Source organism: Colobus angolensis, unplaced genomic scaffold, assembly GCF_000951035.1.
Source record: "Colobus angolensis palliatus isolate OR3802 unplaced genomic scaffold, Cang.pa_1.0 Scaffold153, whole genome shotgun sequence".
NCBI lineage: Eukaryota > Metazoa > Chordata > Mammalia > Primates > Cercopithecidae > Colobus > Colobus angolensis.
Window position 1 is genome coordinate 2,386,961 of NW_012114633.1, and position 24,614 is coordinate 2,411,574.

Here is a 24,614-nt window from a genome sequence, read left to right on the forward strand (position 1 = left end):
GGGGCTAATTAGCCATGCCTGGCTAATTAAAAAAAAAAAAAATTATAAAGATAGGATCTCACTATGTTGCCTAGGCTGGTCTTAAACTCCTGGGATCAAGCAGTCCTACCGTCTCAGCCTCTTAACAGATATGAGCCACTATGCCTAGCCTTCATTGTATAAGTTTGTTTCAATATAATAGTTTCATAGATCATTACGATTATTCTGTTTCTGTTAAGTCCTTGTTAGGTTTTGGGATTTCTTTACTAATTAGAAAATATCAGTTTGTTCATCCAACTTGTCAGAATCTTTCAAACTGTTTTTTAGGTTGTACTCTCTAACCCCCTTTTTTCTTTCAGGAAAATCATTGTGACTGCCTCAACCTTAATGGAAATGCTAACTTATCTATCCTTTGCTGGGTATTTGCAGCTCATTTGTGGTGGAAAGACAGCCCTGCATGCCAACGCACCCTCAGAGGCCGCTGGTCTTGAAGACGGGGGTCCAGTTCACTGTGAAGTTGAGGTAACAAGGGAAAGATGGCTTCCCATACATCACCTGTCGTGTAGTTTGTACCCCTAGTTTCCTTTTATAAAAACTGTTATTTAGGGTGCTTTTGAGGAAATAATTTTTCAGGCGGTATTTTAATATGAACGCTTACTGAGAATATCTGAGAGTTTTTTATTAATATACTCATAGTAGAAATGTAACCAATATATATATATATGTACACAGTCCTGATTTTTTTCCAATCATAAATGTAATGCATGCTCACAGCAAAACAGAATTCCAAATTGCAGAAATGTGTGTAATAGAGAGTGAAAGTTCGCGGCTGCCTCACCCCTCTTGGGCATAGGCTTATAACCTCAGCCTTATGAACCCCAGAAACTGTATGAATGTGGATTTATAATATGTACATTTTTCTGATGAATGGATTTATAGCTTTCATCAGATTCTCAAAGCAGTCCGTGATATAAGTATCTGTGGACCACCACAGTAAATGACCTAGTGTCTGTCCTCCCAGGATTTTGTCCTTGTCTGCACAAATACGTATTTCATACAGAAACACACAGGCACAAATATGACATAATGTTTCCTTTTTAAAAAATCAGGATTCCATGTCTACACAAATATTTCATATAGAGACACACACACAAATATGACATATTTCTTTTTTAAAAAACTCAAGAGTAGGCTACATACATTGTTTTGTAGCCTTTCTCCTCGATAATAATTGTAGAAGTGTTTCCAGGAACATGTGGCCTTACTTCTGTTGAATGGCCGCATTGCTTTAAGCGTTCTTCTTATGATGAGTAGCTAGACGCTGAAGAACTGGACTGACCTTCAGAGTTGGACCGGGTCCTTTTTCTGGGGTGTTACTGATTTAAGTCAGTGGTTAACCCTCCCTGGCTGGTAGTATACAATGCCACACTTAAGCCCTCGTGGAATTCTAGAACTCGCAGCTGGAAGGGACAGTAGAAATCTGATCCCATCCACCTGCTCCACTGAACGGAGCAGACAGAGCCCTGGGGTCTCCTTCCCAAAGTCTCCAGGTCAGTGGAGCACAGGCACACACTCTCACCTGCCCTCCATCTTTCCACACTACCCTGGGGTGACTGTAGATGGGACACTATTTTTTCTGATTATGGGCAATGGTTTTTATTGTCTCCCAACAGGACAAAGATTAGATACAAGTTTCAGTAGAAAGTAATGTTTACTATATTTCACCCATATAAATTGGCCAAAGGTCGAAATTGTGATGAAACCCAATATTGGCAAGGTTATAGAGGGAAGCAGCTACCCTCATTAACTTTTGGTGGGAATGTAAACTCAGGGCTGCATCCTGTCAGAATTAGTGTTACAATTTTTCCTAAGCAATTCCACAGCTAGGAATTTATTCTTACAAATACACTTACAAAAATTTAAGTAGATCTACAAAACTGTCAGTTTTCTTGTTGGTAATACCGCAAAACTGGGGGAGAGTGGTTTATCTAAACGTTAATAGGGAATTGGCATAATAAATAAATTGTAACAGATAATTTTTTTTAAGTAATGGCTTTTATTTATCTTTCCAGACTGTTGGTGAAATTGCAAGAGCTGAATTATAATTTGAAAGTCAAAGTCTTATTTGATAAGTAAGATATCTTTAGTATTATGTAACATACATGTAGTACTGAAATGTTGATTTTGTTACTCAAGCACAGACTCCTGCACTAGATAAGCAGATTCACTAGCTGTGGAAGGGTCTACACTGGGTGGAAGTTTGCCTCTCTAGGGCCCCAGGGCTGAACCCAGAGTCCTGCCAATGCTGCATGTGAGCAGAGACTCCTAGTCAGATCCACCAGGGCCATCACAAATGATCCCAGCAGATTTAAGTCAGCAGCTCCCTTGGTGGATGTTGGGAGCTTCCCCTAGAGCTGTTACCAACATTCCTGAGCCTTTTTAGACTATAACTGAACAAGACAGTGAGCGTCTCTTTATGCATATGAGATTGTAATCAGCAAGTTTCAAAGTGGCTGGACTTGGCATGCCACCCCTTCCTTCTAGCTCAGCCCCAGAGGAGAGGCCCCTGATCCAACCTGAGACCGAACATCCAGGCTGCCGTGACTCTGTGGTCATTTGGGGGTTTTTCTGGAGTGAGATCAGCATCTTGGGGAGACTGTGTGGAGCCTGTGGGATTCACCCTTGTCTCTTCTGGGCAGTGGGAACCCAGGAATGGGCATCTCTCATGGGAGTCCAGGTGGAGCAGCCCCATTCTGTTTTGCCCTGAGACCCTAGACCTGGACTGGCACTGACTTGGGCACTCTCATTACCCTCCCATATTTAATGTTTTTGTTAGCTTGTGTCACATACTGGTGTGGCAAGTTTCAAAAGTGATTTATGATCATTCAAATCATTTTCCTCTGGCTTTTTGCTTCTTACCACTCCTATAAGAATATTCTTCCTTGTAGCATGGTCTGTGCCTTGTCTTCATGCCATCATCTTTGGTATATCAGTTAGCTTTTGCTCCCTAACAAACCACTCTCAAAACTTAGTGGCTAGGCCAGGCACAGTGGCTCACACCTGTAATCCCAGCACTTTGGGAGGCCGAGGCAGGCAGATCACATAAGCCAGAGTTTGAAACCAGCCTGGCCAACATGGCGAAACCCCGTCTCTACAAAAAATACAAAAAATTAGCCAGGTGTGGTGGTGTGTACCTATAATCCCTGCTACTTGGGAGGCTGAGGCACGAGAATCGCTTGGACCTGGGAGGCAGAGGTTGCAGTGAGCTGAGATCATGCTACTGTACTCCAGTCTGGGTGATGGAATGAGACTGTCAAAAAAAAAAAAAAAAAAAGTAGTGGCTAAAACCTCAAAAACTCATTTCTCATATTCTGTGAGTTGTAGGACGTCCTGGTCTGGGCTGGCGTGGTTGGAGCCAGGTGCTCTAGCAAGGCCTTATTACGTAACTGGGACTCAGCTGGGATAACCAGGTCCTTCTTCAGGCATCTCAAAAAGGCTAGCCTGGGCTTTTCCAACGGTGACAGTGTTCCAATGAACAAGGCCTGTGAGTGCTAGCCTTGGAACATGTATAGCATCACTCCCTTCCATCCAGTTGCTAAAAGCAAATCAAGGCCAGCTGAGATTTGGGGGACAGGGAAATACATCCTACTTCCTAAAGGGAAGAAGGACAAGGGTCGTGTGGCCATTGCAGTTTACCATCCTCTGCGTCAGCTCAGCTCCTCTCAGCTGCTTCAGGCCCCTGTGTCTTTTCTGTCGATTTCCGCTGACTGTCTTCTTAGCTTTGAAAAGTCAGCTTTTATCATACTATTCCTTTTAGTTTAAGTTCTTTTTTTTCCAAACAGGAAAATAGGTCCCTCCCGTAGCTAATGGTGATTGTCATTCGCAAAATCATTAAACTTCTGGTTGAGATTGGAAAGGAAGGTGAACTAATAGATCTGTGAGTGAGCCCATGATTTCTAGTCTACATCTAGGACACTCATGGATACATTATTTGGCCAGAACATGACAAAGTAATCACTGGATATAAAAGTGCAAAGTCTTTCAAAATTTCAACCTCAGACTTTAAACTTAAACTTCCCACTTACCCCAGATAACTGACTCTTCTGGTACTTTCATGAGAGCATTAAAGATCATAGAGAATAAAAATGAGGTTTAAATAGTCACATTGGCAGTCCTCTGAGCTTTGTGACAACTGGGTAGTGCTGTCTGCTGGATCCCCAGTGCTTAGCGCAGGGCCTCGCAGCAAGTAGCTGCCCAATAAACAATAACGATAGCTTACATTTGTTGAGGGTGTACTGGTGCTGGTGCTTACATTTATTGAGGCTATACTGGTGAGGAATTAACTAGTTTATTCCTCACGATGTCCCATATGTTGGCACTGTTAGTATGTTGTGCAAATGAACAACGTGAGGCCCAGACCATTTATTTGCCCAAGGTCATTCAGTGATACTTGCCAGACCTAATATGGGTAGATTGAGGCAGGGAGTGAATGAAAGGCCGCAAACCCACAGGTGTAGATGTATTTTTTATTTATCATTCACTTAACACTCTTATGTTCTTATACTCATAATTTTGTTTAAGCTTATTTCATATTTTAAATACACATATGTGATTATATATATTATTTTTTTGCAGAGATGTGAATGAGAGAAATACAGTAAAAGGGTATGTGATGTACTTTATGCTACACTGTGCTATATTTTTATTTGTTTAATAGTTGGAAGACTTTTCAGCATTTCTTTCCTATATTGTATAGATTTAGGAAGTTCAACATTTTGGGCACGCACACAAAGGTGATGAACATGGAGGAGTCCACCAATGGCAGTCTGGCGGCTGAATTTCGGCACCTGGTAGGGACATGAGTTTCCTGTCTTTATATTGTCTCCGGTTTCTTAGGACTTTTGACAATAGAGCGACCCTCTTTGGCACGTTTGCCATGTGGAGGGCGCCCCCTGCTGGGGTTTGCAGACTTTGTGGCTGGTGACTTCCTGTCACCAGCACTTGGGGCATTTTGGTTTCTCCTCCTCATCCCATGTCTGTTCACTCCATTTTCTGGGATGTATCACTCACAGTAAAAACATTTTATGAGGCTGTGTTTACGTAAATGATTTGCACTTGCTGCCTGCGTGATCCCCACAGTTACTCACTGTAGACGCTTGCAGTTTTCTCAAAGGTTATGGCTCCCGTGTCCTGACTGCGATTTCCCCCACCCTCCAAGTGTGGTCCCGTACTCCAAGGTTCACTCCTCAGCCCCTGTGTTCCCCTTCTAGCGGCCCCGCCCACAGCCCCTGCCTCTACGGCAGCCTGACTCTACCACCTTCTCTCCAGGGCAGTAGAGCTCATTCCCCAGGCAGTAGAGACCCAGCAGGGTGCTCTATATGGGCTGTACCATCTTTCCTCCTCTGTGAACACAGGGGCTGCCAACTGTTGTGAGGCTCTGTGGGTGCTGAGTCCAAAGCTCTCCCTGGGCTCAGAACCTGCAGGAGGTTAAAGGCATCCTTTTTCACTAGAGACCACTTTGTGATCCAGCAAGCCTCCTAGCTAGGAAGCTCTACCTGACTTGAAAGCTGTAGCCCAACTCAGCTGCCTGAGGGTATTCAGAGCCGCCCTCAGGGCCCCAGCCTGCTCCCTTGGCAGCTCAGGGATTGATATCCACGTGAGGGCAGTTGGACCTGGAGTCACTGGGCCCAGCCTGGAGGACTCTGCTGAGGGAAAGGGGAGGGTGAAGCTGTCCCTTGAGCCTCAGGGCATGAAACAGCTAACGAAGGTGCACGGGGAATCATTCAGGGAAAGTTTGAACACAGGAGAGGAGCTGGTGGCGATTCCAAGAGATCCGTCCAGACTGGTATCTGCACCATCAGGCCTCTGGGGAAACGTGCTTCTGCTCATGGATCCAGCACGAGGGCCATTTTGTCCCATGTTCTGCATTCTAAAGATAATGTCACGTCTATCATTCTTTCTAGTCCTAACTTTGTTCTCATTTGTAAATGAAGATAGCAACTTTGACCATTACCACGGTGTTTAATGAGATGATTGTTTGTTTTATAGCAATTGAAAGAACAGAAAAATGCTGGCACCAGAACGAATGAGGTGAGAGTCTGTTTATGTTGTGAATGGGCCCAAATCAGGCAGGTCTGTCTAGCAAGGGCAGGTCAGTTGGTGGCTGGGGACAGCTCACAGAGGAGTTCAGACCCAGCAGGGAAGAGCAGCAAATGAGCTGGGTACTTGGTATATCTGTGACAACAGTAAAAACACCACATTTGTACTTTGCTATTGTCAAACGATTTTGCACACAAATTCATTAGACACTCAGTGGAGTAGCTATTGTGGGCTTTTGTATTCTTCGCATCTTACGGGTGAAGAAATTGAGTCACAGGAAGTTTGCAGGATTTAGCTAAGGGTGCACAGAGAGTTACTGTCAGAGTTGGAATGAGAGGCCACTTTGATGACTGCCTTGCTGTGTGCCAAGAGGGCTTTTTGGCCATGGAATCCCCTACCAGAAGCATTGCCTTTGCATCAGTTTCCTTCCTACAACGCGATCCTTAAGGAGTTGGGTTTGTGATGCATTCAGAAATGAACTATGGACAAAGGATGAAATATCTGGAGTTGTTTTGGTTTAGAACATTTTCGTCCTTTATGCACACACAGCGTGCAGTCGTTCCACACCAGGACCAGTGGAGGTCACATGGAGCAGCGGGACAAAGACAGGCCCAGGCAGTGCAAAGATGCCTTCTAGCCCTGGTGTGCACCTGAACTATGTTTTGACCTCCCTGGGTCTAGCAGTTGTACCTCTCTAGTTCTAAGCTTTGAGGTTCACATGAGATCATGTCTATGAAGGCACTTTGAAATCTATCCATTTCTACCGAAACCAAGACACCTTGTGACCTACCAAGTTGGTGTGAGTCAGCCCTTCCGGTAGGCAGTAGACAATCCCAAGTGTACACTTATTCGCAGCCCTCTCACCTCCTCCCCACCCATCTGCATTGAGATGTGCAGCCACACTGGGCAGGCAGACAGAGCTGAGGGTTGAGAAGCCTCAGGTCACAAAGCCATTAGTTGCTCTTTCCCCATTGACATTTATTGCTCTGAATCTATAATCCTTGCCATAACTTCAGGCACTTATCTTTCAGAGCACACTGATACTCAGAATCATTAAATCTGGGAGGGATTCAATATTGAGTCTTCAGACTTCCTGCTGGTTGGGTCCAGGATCTCGTCCAGGATCTCTGTGGCCTGTTGCAATGTTAATTGGGCTTTTGAAAATTTCAGGATCTGTGAATAAGTGGTTATATTCTTTTCGTCTTTCCTTTTCTCTTCCAAGGGTCCTCTCATCGTTACTGAAGAGCTTCACTCCCTTAGTTTTGAAACCCAGTTGTGCCAGCCTGGTTTGGTAATTGACCTCGAGGTAAGACTTTTATGGTCCCGAGGTGGAAAACTTCATTATTTTTACTTTTAATTGTTACGTGTATTTTTATTTCTCAGTTTTCGTTTTAGAGGTATTTACCTAATTGTTTTAAAAATATCTTTTTTCAGCTAATACTACCTTAACCTTAATTTATGGTCCAGAAAGCTAGAGAATTGAATTAACCTTTAAATTCTATAACTTAAATGTTCCAGTTGAGATAGCTGATGCTAATTTTTTTTACAGTAAGCATTGGGACTTATTTATTTTGCTCTGCCCTCCCTCCACATTTTATGTTTTCATTGTGACAATTTTCATCTTCTCATATTGCATACCCCTTAATTAGTTATTGTAGCTATTATTATTTTTAGGGACTTATTTCTTAACTGAAAGATATATCAAAGACAAACTGGACAAAAGAACAGAACTTAACATTTCTCATTTTCAAGTATTAAATATGTACAAATTTACAAATAATCCCCTGCTTTTAGTTGAGGCTAAGCAGTTATGTGAAGGTGACATTTCTGTGATTCAGATGATTTCAAGGTCTTTGTCATCCTTTAGACGACCTCTCTGCCTGTTGTGGTGATCTCCAACGTCAGCCAGCTCCCGAGCGGTTGGGCCTCCATCCTTTGGTACAACATGCTGGTGGCGGAACCCAGGGTATGGAAAATACATTTGCTTTGGTCCCAGGGTTAAGCAGACCCCATGCTCTCGCTGCTGCATCTCTGAAATAGCCCCAGTGGCCAGTTGTTGAGGGAGAAGTGACAAAGCTTCTGTGTTATTTCTAAGGCTTTTGAGTAAATCTGGGAATGTGAAGCATGGATATGTGTTTGAAATGAGAATTATGATTTTTCTCCCATGTGAGTAAGCTAGGGCAGTCAGTGATTCTATACCACTTTATCATTATTATTTTTAAAATGTATACATCTACTAAACAAGCATGCTCCATTCTTAGAGTGTGGATACTCACTGTTAATTAATTATAGTCAATTATCATTATTCGAACTAGTTATGTTTTTTGAAGTTACCAGGAACACTTAATTAGCAAATAATGAATTGTTGCTCCTAAGGGAACTACAAGGCTAGGTTCCTTCAAGCCTCTGGTCACAACATTTTTGTCACCCCATCAATGCATAACATTGTTTATGTGTGTTTCTGTTTAAAGACACCTTATCTAATATACTTGTTGAGGCATTAACATTACACCGATGGTCAGGATTACTGGGTAACTCACGCCTGAGTGAAGCTTGCCTCACACATGTATTTTCTCCATAAGGCACCTCCCAGCATTCACGTGCTTAGGAACAGTAGACCACACTGTGGCTTTATGCTTGGGCACCATTTTAAACAGTGATCACCAACAGCAGTCACAAAATGCAAAAACATGGCACTAAATAGGCTTCAAAAAGGACACGTTTTTCTTATGAGAACTGAAACAGGAAGCGAGTGTCATTTTGTTTGGCTTCAGTTGGAAACATAAGTGTTAAGAGACTCGAATTCTTTGCTGCTGTGTGCATGGGTGTGTCTTCAGATGACCCCAGAGACGCCATGTGCTTAGATTTTGGAGTTACAAGTAAATTTTAGTGAGTAAACAAGTTCACAAATGTGCATCTGTAAATAATGAAAATGGACTGTATTTCTCTTCCCCTACTGTGAAAGCACCTGTGTGTCATATAAACTAGACTTGAACTTTGGGATGGACATATGTTTTAGTGCCACACTTGTGACTGGAGTCTCTGTAGTAACCCTTAGATTTTGGGTGTTTTCTCTCTAGAATCTGTCCTTCTTCCTGAATCCACCATGTGCACGTTGGGCTCAGCTTTCAGAAGTGCTGAGTTGGCAGTTTTCCTCTGTCACCAAAAGAGGTCTCAATGTGGACCAGCTGAACATGTTGGGAGAGAAGCTTCTTGGTATATGCATAGTAACTTGTTATGTTTATAAAAATTGAAATTCATAAAAATACCTCTCTAATTGCTTTTTCCCTTCTGCTATTTTGTTAAAGGTAAAAAAGTATTAAAATCTGTCAGCTTTTCAAGCTATAGTTTATTATAGCTAAGTGAGAAAGAAATGCGGACCTGATAACATTTAAATGAATCCTTTCCTCATTGTCTCATATTAAGATTTCTGGGATGGATTCCCAAGGGAAAGTTTTATGAATTATGTAAAATATATTATTTGTGACATTTCTGAAATAAGTTCCTGGATGAGAAAGATGAAGGCCTATTAACCATTAATCTGGGGGAGAAGAAAGGAAGTCCCTGACATGATAAGAATAAAGTCCTGGGGCCTGCCCACTGCAGCATAAACCCAGGGCCCTTGACTCAGGTGGGCCCAGGTGGCAGGAGATGTCATCCCCACAGGAGGGTGCCTCTTTTGATCTGCAGTTTTGCCTGATTGGGCAGAGTCTAGACAGTGGTAGATATTTCTCTGTCAGTGTTTAATGTGAGTGAATTTATTAGTCCTTCATACTAAACAAATCAGAGATCCACTGGTCTCGAGGTCTGATCTTTCGGTGAGTGGGGCTATCTGAACTATTTCTTTAAAAATCCATGGACAGCTTGTATCCAGATGTGCTTTCTGTAGAGCAGCACTGCATTTACTCCACACAGCAGCAGGCTCTTCCTCACCCAGTGGCTTTCAACAGTGCCTTCTCTTGGCTGTGCACCTGTCACAGTGGTGATCTTGTGCTGTTTAATACAAGTATAAAATCCCCTTATTCCATTTCTTTATTTGGCGAGAGTGAAGAAGGATATCTTTTCTAACTGAAATGGCTTATTTGTAGTTCCCTTTGAAGACAGATAATGGGCTTACCACCTCTTCTCACCCGGGCTGCTTTAATTTGTGTAGCTGATAACCCCTGGGCTTCTTCCTCTCATTTATCTCACTTTGCTTTTGATTTGCATCAGACTCCCTGAGCCCATGTCCTATTTGGAGGAGAACTGAGGGAAATGCATAAATAATGTCTAAAATAAACTTGTGAAGTCAAGTATTAGTTACATTGAAGATCTAGGGGTGATCCTGGGCACAGATTGAACTTTGAAAAAAATTCTCTAGGGTGCTTGGGAGGGGGCTCTGCTGAGCAGCAGAGGAAGGCAGTGGGAAGAGGCATTGGATAGGGAGGCTTCTCTTGGAGGCCCAGCAGAGCACCTCTGATTTAGTGCAAAAGGCAACGTCAGCTGATGGTCGTGGAAGGAAGTGTAACATGAACAGGACATTAAAAGGACTGTCCTCTCTTTAGAGGAGAGGGAGGGAAAAGGGGGGCTGGGGAGGGAGAGAGCAGATGGTAAGGCTTTGTGATGTTTCCACTTTCCCTAAAAACTCTCATATCGTGGTGCCCAGGAATCTGCCATCCATTCCTTCCTGCCGTTAAACTCAAACCAACATACACATATTTTACACCATTTAAATTCCACCCTTTTTTAGCACGTATTATAATTGCTCAGTTAATTTGGCATTAAGGTATCCAAAAATGTTAACTGTGTACATAAAATCTTTGTTGGGTGTTTGGCTCTTTTCCTTGAGAGCACATACAGGAGCCATCCATCCAACCAAAGCTTTAGAATCAGTTTCTGTTTGCTGAAAGATCTGGTTTTTATTTGTTTAGGTCCTAACGCCAGCCCCGACGGTCTCATTCCGTGGACGAGGTTTTGTAAGGTGAGGACTGTCTGGGTTTTATGCTCTCTGAGTTCTTTTTGCTCTTGCTCGAGGTTCTCATATTTCTTGCTGTGACAGTTACTTAACTGTTTGCTTATTTTGGCCTGTTCTTCTCTGGCCAAGGAGCCCCCCCGGGCAAGTTGTTTACTTTTCTTCAGTGCAGGAGGTTGGTCTCCAAGCAGGAGTCTGACAGGAAGCACCTGCCTGAGTGATAACATTCTTTCATATCTGAAATGAGGCTTCTGTTCACTCACACTGGACCCCTGCCCAGCAGTATTTTAGCCATTTCTGTGTGAAATGTATGTTCTGGGCTGGGTGGCGCAGCCTGACCAGCCAGACGAGTTTAATGGCCTGCTCGAGCAGAGGGGCCCACTGTGGGGAACATTTAGAATCTGCTGGGGTCACCAGACAGTGTGGACCAGCTTGCACTGCTGGATTTTGCTAGCATAGGGCAGCTTGTGTTTCCGTGATTCACGCCGGAGGTCACCCCCGGGCTGGCTTGCTACTGTTTGGAAAGGGAAGCAGAGCCCGGCCCAGGGAAATGGAGAGCTCTGGAGAGCTCCTGGTCTGAATGCTGATAACAGCAGGGAGGGAACTTGATATTCCCTGCCAAGGGAGGAATCCCATTGCTGTGCTGAATGGGATAGTTGCATCTTTGGCACCTGGGGAGTCTTTACAAATGATGGTGGGAGGGACCATGGTAAGTCCTGTTTTAGATTTTTGTTCATAATGTGTGCATTTGTATACTTTCAGGAAAATATAAATGATAAAAATTTTCCCTTCTGGCTTTGGATTGAAAGCATCCTGGAACTCATTAAAAAACACCTGCTTCCTCTCTGGAATGATGGGTAAGGGCCACTACTAGATGTATTTTGAAACATATTTTTAGTGCTGTGAGGTTGAGACAAGGCCTGAGTCCAGCTTCAGTATTTGACTAGGCGTGTGTGAATCTCACGGAGGTGCGCATTTCCAGGCTGTCCCTTCAGGGCTTCGGGAGAGTAGAACTTCATAACATTAACCTTACACTTTCTTAGTACATATATATGTCTTGGCAAAGCTAAATTGAAAACAACAACTCTGAGTACCATTCATGCATTCATTCACTCAACAAAAATTTTTTGAGCACCTACTATGTGGCCCCTAGGAAGGAAGAAAAACCCTTTTAACTGGGTAAATCATTTCTATCTTGGCTTATTGCAGGGATCCGCTGATATTTCAACAAAAGTTTTAACTTGATCAGACGGGCTAGAATATGAAAATATATTGCCTAGGTCTTCCTCTCCAGTAAAAAAGATGTGTAAATTCAGACATTCTCATGGCCTTTAGAATAATCAAGGAACAATAAAAGGCTCAATCTCACACATGTTTGTTGAGCATCTGTAACATCCTACTGACAACATGTTCATACTTCTTTTTTTTTTTTTTTTTTGAGACGGAGTCTCGCTCTGTCGCCCAGGCTGGAGTACTGTGGCCGGATCTCAGCTCACTGCAAGCTCCGCCTGCCGGGTTCACGCCATTCTCCTGCCTCAGCCTCCCGAGTAGCTGGGACTACAGGCGCCCGCCATCTCGCCCGGCTAGTTTTTTGTATTTTTTAGTAGAGACGGGGTTTCACTGTGTTAGCCAGGATGGTGTCGATCTCCTGACCTCGTGATCCGCCCGTCTCGGCCTCCCAAAGTGCTGGGATTACACCAAAGTGCTGGGATTACAGGCTTGAGCCACCGCGCCCGGCGCCATACTTCTTTTTTTAAAAAAACCTTACTATATACATGTTTAAGTGAAATGCTTCCTTAAGTGACAACTCAATAGATTTTAAAATAGTCTACGTTTTTTACCGTAGGTTCTTTTCTCACATTCCAGCCATTTTCTTGGTTTGTAGGTTAGCATGAAAATGGAAATCATGATTGAATTAAAAGCCCCTCCGTCCGTCTCTTTGATAACCAGGTGCATCATGGGCTTCATCAGCAAGGAGCGAGAGCGCGCCCTGTTGAAGGACCAGCAGCCGGGGACCTTCCTGCTGCGGTTCAGTGAGAGCTCCCGGGAAGGGGCCATCACATTCACATGGGTGGAGCGGTCCCAGAACGGAGGCGGTGAGTGGGAGTTTGAGCACACAGTCCCACCATTCCACGTGTGTGAAGTTCCTCTTCATCACTGCCAGTCAGCTCATACAGATAGTGTGTTTGGGACGTGAAATTGCAGATCTTATACTTACCCCAAATGAGCACCCCGTTAGGATTTAATAAACCACCACAAATATCTGTGGTTCACTCTCTGAAACATATTGTGGAAATGATGGTTTTGAAAAGACAAGGCCAGTTCCTTCCTTTGCATCAGGTTCGTTATCTGCAGATCAAGGATATGAGTCAATATAATCTGCAACCCATTCTTGGAAGGAATCACATTTCCCACAGGAGTAAGCGTCCAGATTCTCTTAGGGTCATCCCAGAGTAGAGTGTGCCGATGAGGACAGGCTTCAGGAGAAGACTTCATACACATCATTAGCCAGGGAGTTGATGCAGGGCCTGTTGGGACGAGTGGCAGCCTCTACCTTGCCTTCAAATAGAGCAGCTGCAAATTTATCTTTATCATATATTGGGTTTCTATCTAATCAAATGAGTCCATGGCTAAAAGACTCCAGAAACCTTGGTGTTATGAAGCATGTTTCTGAGAGTGAAGCTCAACAGCATAAATGAAAAAGTCATAAAGACCAACTGATGACTTTTCACTGTTGTTTAGAGTTTGGTCTATTTGAAGCAGGAAAAACTGATTTGTTTCAGTAATTTTTTTTTTTTTTTTTTTTTTTTGAGACGGAGTCTCACTCTGTCGCCTGGGCTGGAGTGCAGTGGCCGGATCTCAGCTCACTGCAAGCTCTGCCTCCCAGGTTCACGCCATTCTCCTGCCTCAGCCTCCCGAGTAGCTGGGACTACAGGCGCCCGCCACGTCGCCCGGCTAGTTTTTTGTATTTTTTTAGTAGAGACGGGGTTTCACCGTGTTAGCCAGGATGGTCTCGATCTCCTGACCTCGTGATCCGCCCGTCTCGGCCTCCCAAAGTGCTGGGATTACAGGCTTGAGCCACCGCGCCCGGCCCCTGTTTCAGTAATTTTTATACTTTCAGGGATAGACACAAAATGTAATATTCTTCTTGTTCTATGTATTTTTCTGAAATATTCCTCTTCTCTTGTTTTTCTGGAATACTCTTCTTCTATTTGTTTTTCTGCCATACTCTTCTTATTCTGTTTGTTTTTCTGGAATACTCTTGCTCTATTTGTTTTTCTAGAATATATTCTATTTTTGTGGAATACTCGTGTTCTATTTATTTTTCTGGAATACTTTTGTTTGTTTTTCTGGAATACTCTTCTTGTTCTATTTATTTTTCTGGAATACCCTTCTTGTTCTATTTATTTTTCTGGAATATCTTCTTATATTTATTTTCTGGAATACTCTTCTTTCTTGTTCTATTTATTTTTCTGGAATACTCTTCTTGTTCTGTTTGTTTTTCTGGAATACTCTTCTTGTTCTATTTATTTTTCTGGAATACTCTTCTTGTTCTGTTTATTTTTCTGGAATACTCTTTATTTTTCTGGAATAGTCTTCTTGTTCTATTTATTTTTCTGGAATACTCTTCTTGTTCTATTTGTTTTTCTGGAATACTCTTCTTGTTCTGTTTTTCTTCTGAGGAAAAAGCAGGGGGGCTGAGACAAGAGTCTGGCATGGGCAGTAGTCGTTGGAACCTACCCTTTTCCTCTTATCCTGTTCCCTTCCTGAACCAGCCGAGAGACAGAGCTAGCAGACCAAGCAGAGATGAAGAAAACCCTTGGCAACCAGGAAAGGTCAAGCAGGACAGTACCAGCCGGGAAGGGTTAGGATGGCAGCATAGTCTCATGTTCCACAGCAGGCTCCCCAGAGCACCTGAACCGTGGCCTCTGGAAGGTGGACACCCAAAGGGAGATTCTGTATCAGCTAGGAAGAAGGATCTGAATTTGGTGTGGGAATAAGAATGGGAGTAAATTAAACCATGGTTTATTACATTAAGGGTTACAGGGAAATGTAGCAAATAGGATCTTTTTTTAATTTCAAAGTGTTTTCTATATATCATCATTTATTTTGATACAAAATTAGATTTTTCAATATGAAAAGAAAAACAGAAAGTGAGTTTATCTTTAGTAATTTAAATCTATGGCTTAAGCCAAGATGACCCACTTAGTAGTGAGTTATTTATGTGCCCATGGGCAGCACATCGTTGAAGATGCAGGCTTTTAAACGTTTTTAGTAAATCTTTTTTGCCCAGATTTATAAATCTAAGCAAATAATGGCAAATAGAATGTTATTGAGAATAATACCTACCTTTATTTTCCCTGAGACAGTATTGTAATTTATTTAGAAATAAAGCAGTCTACTATATGTGTTGTAATGCTTAGATTGGGATTAGTTCTTATGAGGTTCACTCAAACCATCAACTCTGCAGTGTTTTATTTCTCTGTCCTTTTTCATTTTGGGATATTCTATGGGATTCACTTAGCTTTTTTCCTTTTTAGAACCTTACTTCCATGCGGTTGAACCCTACACGAAGAAAGAACTTTCTGCTGTTACTTTCCCTGACATCATTCGCAATTACAAAGTCATGGCTGCTGAGAATATTCCTGAGAATCCCCTGAAGTATTTGTATCCAAATATTGACAAAGACCATGCCTTTGGAAAGTATTACTCCAGGCCAAAGGAAGGTAAGTGGGGCAAGCAGGTGGTAACAGCATGGCACAGTCCTTCCTGATGAGGGGGTGGTTATTCTCAAACTCCACCCATGTGGTGTTTTGCTTTTGAATTGGTAAGAGTAGGCTTTCAAAAGATGGTATAAACTCAGTGCAGGTGAAACATAATGCATTATTTGGCCTGATACAGCTAGTAAAAAATGAATGGACAATTTCCTATTTTAGGAATGTTGGAAAAGTCCATTGCTGGTCTTGTGTATTTGCTACTATCACTGTTTCCACATGAAAAGGGGTAAAGAATAAGGAACTGTGGCCAACCAATGGAAGGCATCTTGCTCACATTAAAGTTGAGGAAACTGAGGCCTGGGAGAAGTGAAGTGGTTCATTTAGGGTGGCCCAATTACTTACTAGATCCTATTTTTTTTAGATAATTATTAAGAGGAGGCCTCATCTGAGAACACAGGTCTCTTGCTTCTCAGTTGTGAATGAGTTGCATTTGAGAAAGTTCAAGTTAGACCTTTTTTGTTTGGAACACACCAACAAAGCTGTTTTTCAGAATTAGAAATCTCAATATTAGGACAATTACTTTGGAATGAAGATGCCCCCAGCTTACCTTGACAGCTATGAAGATTCATTAGCCAGGCTAATGCCAATAAACTAGATAGAACTTTGCATATTTTGGGCTCCAACTTCTTGTAAGAATTCAAGTTGTGTAAAGAGAAAGCTCCTAGCTAGTGTCCTGCTGAAATCTGCCCTTTTCTTCTCATTGCCTATGCATTCCCACTAGAATTTTAGGTGACTCGGGCAGGGAGGTTATAGCCCCTTAAAGTTTTAGGATGCTAGGCTGTCTAGAAACACAGTAGAACTTTAATCCCCCCGAAAAGTTGATGTTCTATTCTGAAGTAATTTCTGTTGATGGAAAGCGTACACAATGTGTTTATTTCTAGCACCAGAGCCAATGGAACTTGATGGCCCTAAAGGAACTGGATATATCAAGACTGAATTGATTTCTGTGTCTGAAGTGTAAGTGAACACAGAAGAGTGACATGTTTACAAAGCTCAAGCCAGCCTTGCTCCTGGCTGGGGCCTGTTGAAGATGCTTGTATTTTACTTTTCCATTGTAATTGCTATCGCCATCACAGCTGAACTTGTTGAGATCCCCGTGTTACTGCCTATCAGCATTTTACTACCTTAAAAAAAAAAAAGCCAAAAACAAAATTTGTATTTAAGGTACATAAATTTTCCCAAAACTGATACCCTTTGAAAAAGTATAAATAAAATGAGCAAAAATTGATCAGAGTGGGAAAGTAGTTCTTTTCAATCTAGAAAAGGCCAAAGTAATGATTGAGATACATTGTCTCCACTTGCTTTGATTTTGTTGTTTCATTTTATAAAAGGTAGAAAAAATTTTGGAAATGTCATTGTCAGTTATTTGGCCTGCAGCACTGTCTTGGGGTGAATGGATGTAGCCTTCATGTAAAAACACTGTGTGGAGCAGCTTTATCTGCATTCAAACCTCCAGGTAGGGATGAGGGACTCCCCAGACATTTCTCTGGTGCTTTTCTGTCCAGGGTAAGCCTCGAGGCATTGTCATCTCAGGGTAGTGCACCGCACACGCTCACACCTAGGCTTACCCAGGCAGAAGCGGCACAGATTCCAGTCTGGCTATTGCTCATCACATCCCTGGAGTGTGAAACGTTTCCCAAGGGGCTGGGCTGGGGACATGAGCCTCCCATGAGCTGTACTTTCGCAAATGTATTTTACAAGTGTATGCACTTACCCAAAATAAAAATATAACGTGATAATTCAATTACAGACAAAAGATAAAGTATGTAAGTATGCACTAGTGCTTTCATCACTCAGATGTTGACATTGCTCTTTCCTTTTTCCCCATTTAGTCACCCTTCTAGACTTCAGACCACAGACAACCTGCTCCCCATGTCTCCTGAGGAGTTTGACGAGGTGTCTCGGATAGTGGGCTCTGTAGAATTCGACAGTATGGTGAGTACCACGGCTGGCCTGTGTGTAGCTGTCAGTAAGTGTGTGTGCTCAGAGGCAGGGAGGGCACCATGGCAGATCCTGGGCCTGTCTGCAGGAGGGAGCCCTGGCAGAGCCAAGGAGAGTGCAGTGCTCAGATGAGCCATGACAAGTTGGAGCTGCTAGATTTAAACCACCTACATCATCAGCAGGATTTTTATTCCTGGCATTCAGCACCTTCCAAAAAACAAGTGACGTTTCTAATATTCAGGTTTCCTCCTCTCCCCTTTAAAGTTGCCATGTAGAAATTTCATATATTGTGGAACTAAGATTTCTTTGATAAGCAAATGTTTTTCTTCAGTATGCGATTTCATCACTGTGTCTAGGGGAGGGAGTGTTGTTTTTAGAAAGGGAGAGACTAATGCTTGGTAGTTACAATAATTAGAGAGAATTATACTTTAGCAGCAATGAGATTACTTCGTCTGCCTTATATTTGAGAGCTAATTTGTACAACTAGCTCCTGGGGCTGTGAAGAACTTGCCAAGAGTAGAAAGTTCAGAAATGGGAACATGATTGTCCACAAAAGAGAGCATCTTCCTTTGCGGGGGGGTATTTTTTATTATATCAACTAGTATTGTTTGCCTTTCAGCCTAAAATCCTTCCTTTTAAAGATTTTGCTTGCTTAGCTGGATTTTTGCTGATGCTATTTAATTTTAAGCTCTTTTCCACATGGAGCTGTTCCAGCTCATTTTTAAAAATTTATTTAATGCTTCCAAAAAATATCCTGAGTTATTACTGGCCTTTCTTCCTGACTGTATACCTGGTGCCTGGCAAAAAGTAGGTGCTTAACAAAGAGAGGAAGGCAGGGAGGGGAAAGGTGAGCGAGAATGAGAGGGCGTCACTCTTCAGATATTTGGAGAATGCATTGATAAGGCCTCAGTAAGATCTGCCTGGATTCAAGTTTCTCATGTGCAGTTTTTTGACTTTTTCCCTCACCTTAAGCACAGGCTACAATCATTAGAGATTGTACTTTCTTACACCTTTCTGATTGTTGTTGACAAAATAGCCATTCAGAAAAACACTTAGCTATTGTGGCAGCGAAATAGTTTCATTCCTATTGGCAAGTGTAAAATGAACCTTTTCTGTGTGTAAGAAGGATCCTGCTAGAATGTAGCTCCCAACACTGCTATAAAGGTATAAAGGGCTTTATAGGCCTGGCACAAAAGTGGAATACATATAAAGCCCTATTCAGAAAATATGTTATATCACAGGAACCGTAAAATGGGGGGATTTTTTACACCTCCTTTGTTGTTCCTGAGCAAATTACATCATCACCACCACCACCATTGATAGATGACATTAAGCACTTACAATATACCATGTACTTCACAGGTAGTAACTCATTCAGTCCTCACAGCCACCTTCTGAGTTAGGTATTATTATTTTTCCTACTTTGACAGATGTGGGAACAGAACCTCTCCTCCCCACACAGCCCCTTTTATGTAACTTGACTAAGATCAAGCAGTTAGTAAGTGGTAGAAAGAATATTTGAATCTACCTAGTGAGTCTCTAGTGCATGCTTTTGTCCAGTATCCTGGGAAGCCTCCCACAAAAAGCTAATCTTTGCCCCATTCAAAACATGTACCCTGAAGAAACTGTTTGTACAGGATTGGGTTTATTCTGTTATTAAAACAAAGGCATCATGGCCTTTGGGTGAGAGGCCTGTGTGTTTGGGATGTGGCTATCAGCATTCCATCTCTGTCATCACCATTATTGAGAAAATAGATGGATTGGTTCCCTCTCTGCAGTCCTGTGGAGCAGTTGCACTGCTCTCTGTTTTCTCAGGATGATACTGTGAGAGCAATTTAAATATGCTAAGCACATGTCAGGAAACAGTTTTGTGGTCCTGTTTGTGGGCTATGGCCCACCGTAGCCATTCCTTTCCATTTCAGATGATTTCATTTATTTCATTTGTAGAATAAAATAAATCCATTTCACACACACACACACACACCCTCTACACACCACTAAAGTCTCCCATTAAACCTATAGAAGATTTAAAAGAGCTAAAAGGGCTATAATTTAAAATAAAATAAAATAAAGAGTTCATAATTTAGGCACAGCACTGGTTAGACAGAAGTTGAATCAGTTTCTAAACCGGGTTGACTCCACAATGGTTTGCTGGCCTGCCCCTTGGCCATGACTTCTATCCAGCATCTACTCTCATAATCAGGGTGTATACTCTGAAACAGAAGCAGCTCTCCCCAAGCTGGCTGTCTTCTGCCAAGTCTGGAGGTTGCAGCTCTGGAAGAGGGTGGCATCAGGGGCGAACGCCTGGTGCAGCCTCAGGAGCAGTAGGACCATAGGCTCCTGAGGAAATTGTCCAGGAGAGCCAGAGCACCAGTGTTTTCTGCAGTATGACTTAGGTATTTGTTTAGTCTGGATTTCCTATGTAATCAGTGTTTTCCTCTGGGACTATAATAGAAGCAGTCTACTCTCCAAGAGGCCTTTAGCCAAAGCTCATAATGATAGGACTAGCTATTAATTGTCTACTGCTTTCTGTCTACCATATTGAACATTTTCCATATACCATCTAATTTAACAAGCCTATCTGCTAGGTACTGTTAATACCCTTTTGATAGATGAAGACTTTGAGATTTAGAGAGGTTAAGTCACTTGCCCTGGTCACACAGTGACAGGATCTGAATCCAGGCTTCCTCTCTTCCTCTATCTATCTATCTCCCCGTCCCTCCCTCTCTTTACCCCTGTAGTCCACCTTATTAAGCACACATTTGAAACATGAGCCGGACTGAAACATAGGGGCAACACTTTCACTGTCTTTCAATCCAAAATGATTTTCCTAAGAGCCCACTATGTACCATACACTATTGAGCACTTGGGATTAAAAAAAGTTCTCCAGAGGCTTTCCAGTCTAGTGCCATGTGTCTCAGTCTGGGTGCTGCTGGTATTTGGGGCTGCAGAATTCTTTGTGGGGGATTGGCAGGAGGGCTTTCCTGTGCTTCGTAGGAGGTTCAGCAGCACCTCTGGCTTCTACCAAATAGATACCAGTAAGCACATGCACCCTCACAGCCAGATGGGACAATCAGAAATGTCTTCAGACATTGCCAGGGGACAGAATCATCCTCAATTGAAAGCATCTGGTCTAAGGGGAAACACCAGTGCGGAAGTCAGACAGGAAGTCACTGGCAGGCTAGTATCCTTTGGATGAACAATTTACTTACTCTAAGTTGTCCTGGTCAAGGCAGCTGGGCAGAAGGCACTGGTGGGGAGGGTGAAGGGGTTCGTAGTAATTCTGCTTCTTTAGCCTGTACCTGAAACACAGTCACTGATTTTACCCACTGAGTGACCTTTAGAGGAAATGTATCATTTCCCTCTGCTTCCTCACTCCCTCTGGCATATGGCTCAGCATTTCCACACCCTTGTTTCACATGAGCAGATTTGACACGTTGCTCTGTCCCCAGACTTGCATAACAGCAAAAAGCTTTATGCAGTCTGGATGGATTCACAAAATTAAGCCAGTGGGCAACAGAGTAATAATCCAGCAGCTTAGGTGATATAAAAGGTCTTGATTAGCCCAGAATAATAGATAGTACATGCTGAAGGCCCTCTCATTCCGTGGTATTTATTTGCCATTGCAAGTATCTTCCTACTACTTCATTCTAGAATAGACAAGCAATGTTTAATGTATGAATCTGCATTTCACAAGATCAGTGTAATAAACTTAACCACATTTTGTCTTTTTACAGATGAACGCAGTATAGAACATGAATTTTTTTCATCTTCTCTAGCGACAGTTTTCCTTCTCATCTGTGATTCCCTCCTGCTACTCTGTTCCTTCACATCCTGTGTTTCTAGGGAAATGAAAGAAAGGCTCGCAAATTCGCTGCAACCTGTTGAGCAAGTGAATTTTTCTCTAACTCAGAAACATCAGTTACTCTGAAGGGCATCATGCATCTTACTGAAGGTAAAATTGAAAGGCATACTCTGAAGAGTGGGTTTCACAAGTGAAAAACATCCAGATACACCCAAAGTATCAGGACAAGAATGAGGGTCCTTTGGGAAGAGAAGCCGAGCAACATCTAGCAAATGTTATGCATAAAGTCAGTGCCCAACTGTTATAGGTTGTTGGATAAATCAATGGTTATTTAGGGAACTGCTTGACGCAGGAACGGTAAATTTCTGTGGGAGAATTCTTACGTGTTCTCTTTGCTTTAAGTGTGACTGGCAGTTTTCCATTGGTTTACCTGTGAAATAGTTCAAAGCCAAGTTTATATACAATTATATCAGTTCTCTTTCAAAGGTAGCCATCATGCATCTGGTAGGGGGAAAATGTGTATTTTATTACATCTTTCACATTGGCTATTTAAAGACAAAGACAAATTCTGTCTCTTGAGAGAATATTACCTTTACTGTTATTATGGCTTAATGACACTGGCTAGTATCAATTGAAGGATGTACATTTCCAAATTCACAAGTTGTGTTTGATATCCAAAGCTGAATACATTCTGCTTTCATCTTGGTCACATACAATTATTTTTACAGTTCTACCAAGGGAGTTAGGCTATTCACAACCACTCATTCAAAAGTTGAAATTAATCATAAATGTAGATAAACTCAGAAATTTAATTCATGTTTCTTAAATGGGCTACTTTGTCTTTTTTGTAATTAGGGTGGTGTTTAGTCTATTAGCCACAAAATTGGGAAAGGAGTAGAAAAAGTAGTAACTGACAACTTGAATCATTAACCAGAGACAATATGAGAATAAGATCATTTCAAAACTCATTTCCTATGTAACTGCATTGAGAACTGCATGTATTTCACTGATATATGTGTTTTTCTGACAATTACATTTGTGAATGGTTCCATTATCTTTCCTGTGCTTTTTCCAGACACTTTTTTGAATGGATGATGTTTTGTGAAGTATACTGTATTTTTTACCTTTTTCCTTCCTAATCACTGACACAAAAGGTAGATTAAGAGATGGGTTTGACAAGGTTCTTCCCTTTCACATACTGCTGTCTATGTGGCTGTAGCTTGTTTTTCCACTGTTGCTACCACAACTATATTATCGTGCAAATGCTGTATTTTTCTTTGGTGGAGATAAAGTTTTCTTGAGTTTTGTTTTAAAATTAAAGCTAAAGTATCTGTATTGCATTAAATATAATATGCACACAGTGCTTTCCGTGGCACTGCACACAATCTGAGACCTCCTCTCTCAGTTTTTACATAGATGGTGAGAACCTAAGTTTCAGTTGCCTTTTACAATTGAAATGACTAAAAAACAAAGAAGACAACATTAAAACAGTATTGTTTCTAATTGCTGAGGTTTAGCTGTCAGTTCTTTTTGCCCTTTGGGAATTTGGCATGGTTTCATTTTACTGCACTAGCCAAGAGACTTTACTTTTAAGAGGTATTAAAATTCTAAAATTCTGTTAATCTCTTATTAATAGTAATTAATATAAATATCCTTAAAATTACATTATGAATTAGTTTGATGCTTTTCTCATGTACCTCAATCCTTATTTTAAAGTAAGATTAATAACACTCTTTTCCTAAATGTTGTCCTTACCTGCCCTACGCATACTCAGAATTGCTATGGCAGATTAAGATATGTCAATGGAAGAGGTCAGAAGAGTAATATTATTGGAAAGAGCTGTAATAGGTGCCATAAAAAGCAAACAAACAAACAAAAGTACTTTGGTTCTTTGCGACCACAGCTGTCTCCAAATATACAAATGATTCAGCACTTATTTTAAAATGAATCTGGGTATTGTTAATAACCCCAAATTAGCAGTTTTTAATTTTAAAATACATGAGAAATGGGACTTTGTCTTGTCTCCAAAGCAGACATCTAAAATCTACACCCCCATGATTAGATGAGTTATTACTGAGAAGTTATTGTACCCACACAAAAAGCTGCCGTTTTTTCCCAAAGATGTCAAAAGCTAGAAAGCCAGGGCTTCTCAAAGTAAACTACACTGTGTACTGGGAAAAAAAAGGGTAAGAAGAGGCATAATCACCAAGTTAGACATAGTCTGGCAAATTGTATTTAGCTATTATCGTGGAATAGTGTTATTCCCTGATAATGCTGGCATCATAACCAGAATGATTATTCTCATCTCCATATCTGTCGTTATTTACAAAGGAAATACAAGGAAATACAAAGGTTATTTATAGTGAACACTGAGAGTGGTCTCTCTCCAAGGAGTAAAGTAAATATGCCCTGGCTAACTAGTATAAGTTTGTATTCTTACCTAATTAACCATTATAAGAAATCATTGAGTAGATCCTAACTTAAGGGATATTTGTGTGTTTGAATATTTCTCGTGTGGTGTTTGTAAGTTTGAAAGGTGTTTTATAAGCATAGAGCTTATGTGTGCTACTGAGGACAAATGTCTAATTTTAAAGGAAAGAGAGTTTTCTGAGATGGCATGAAATGAGTGAAATCTATTTATTGCCTGAAAGCTGAAGTGGAATATGAAGGCAAATCTTTCTGAACAGAGCAGTCCTGTCACTGAGTAACCCAGGGAAAGGACAGGAAAAAGCTAGAAAGTGTTTTGAAAATTATTCTACTTACCTTTTGAATTGGGACATTAACAAAGTAAGGACCATTTATGTGAGTGGCTTCCTTTGGTTAGTTACGATTCATTCATTCATTAATTTATCAAATTTATATAGAGCACCTGCCATGAGCCAGGCGTTATACTAGATGTTTGGGAAACATTGGTAAACAAAAGCAAAGATCCCTGCTTTTATGGAACTGAAGATGTTCTGAGACACCGGATCGTACATTCTAGTGCAATCACCTTATTAAAACAAGGTTTTATGATACAAACAGCCAGAAGCTACAAATAATGTAAATGTTATATTTAAAA

The 24,614-nt window shown here is 41.6% G+C and overlaps 1 protein-coding gene across 2 annotated transcripts in view; it reads left to right on the forward strand.

The window, feature by feature from the left end:
• Positions 1–23,056, forward strand: part of STAT1 (signal transducer and activator of transcription 1, 91kDa) — a 44,697-nt gene extending 21,641 nt beyond the window's left edge. For both annotated transcript variants that reach the window (XM_011936432.1, XM_011936431.1), the window contains 15 exons: positions 409–501; positions 2,052–2,111; positions 4,615–4,644; positions 4,736–4,829; positions 6,028–6,069; positions 7,301–7,384; positions 7,946–8,044; positions 9,159–9,294; positions 10,989–11,038; positions 11,792–11,886; positions 12,980–13,125; positions 15,571–15,756; positions 16,689–16,764; positions 17,640–17,742; positions 21,486–23,056. In XM_011936432.1, the coding sequence (XP_011791822.1) occupies positions 409–501; positions 2,052–2,111; positions 4,615–4,644; positions 4,736–4,829; positions 6,028–6,069; positions 7,301–7,384; positions 7,946–8,044; positions 9,159–9,294; positions 10,989–11,038; positions 11,792–11,886; positions 12,980–13,125; positions 15,571–15,756; positions 16,689–16,764; positions 17,640–17,742; positions 21,486–21,500 (1,309 nt within the window). In that variant the 3' untranslated portion in view covers positions 21,501–23,056. The remainder of the gene's footprint in view (positions 1–408; positions 502–2,051; positions 2,112–4,614; positions 4,645–4,735; positions 4,830–6,027; positions 6,070–7,300; positions 7,385–7,945; positions 8,045–9,158; positions 9,295–10,988; positions 11,039–11,791; positions 11,887–12,979; positions 13,126–15,570; positions 15,757–16,688; positions 16,765–17,639; positions 17,743–21,485) is intronic.
• The last annotated feature ends 1,558 nt before the right edge of the window (positions 23,057–24,614 follow it).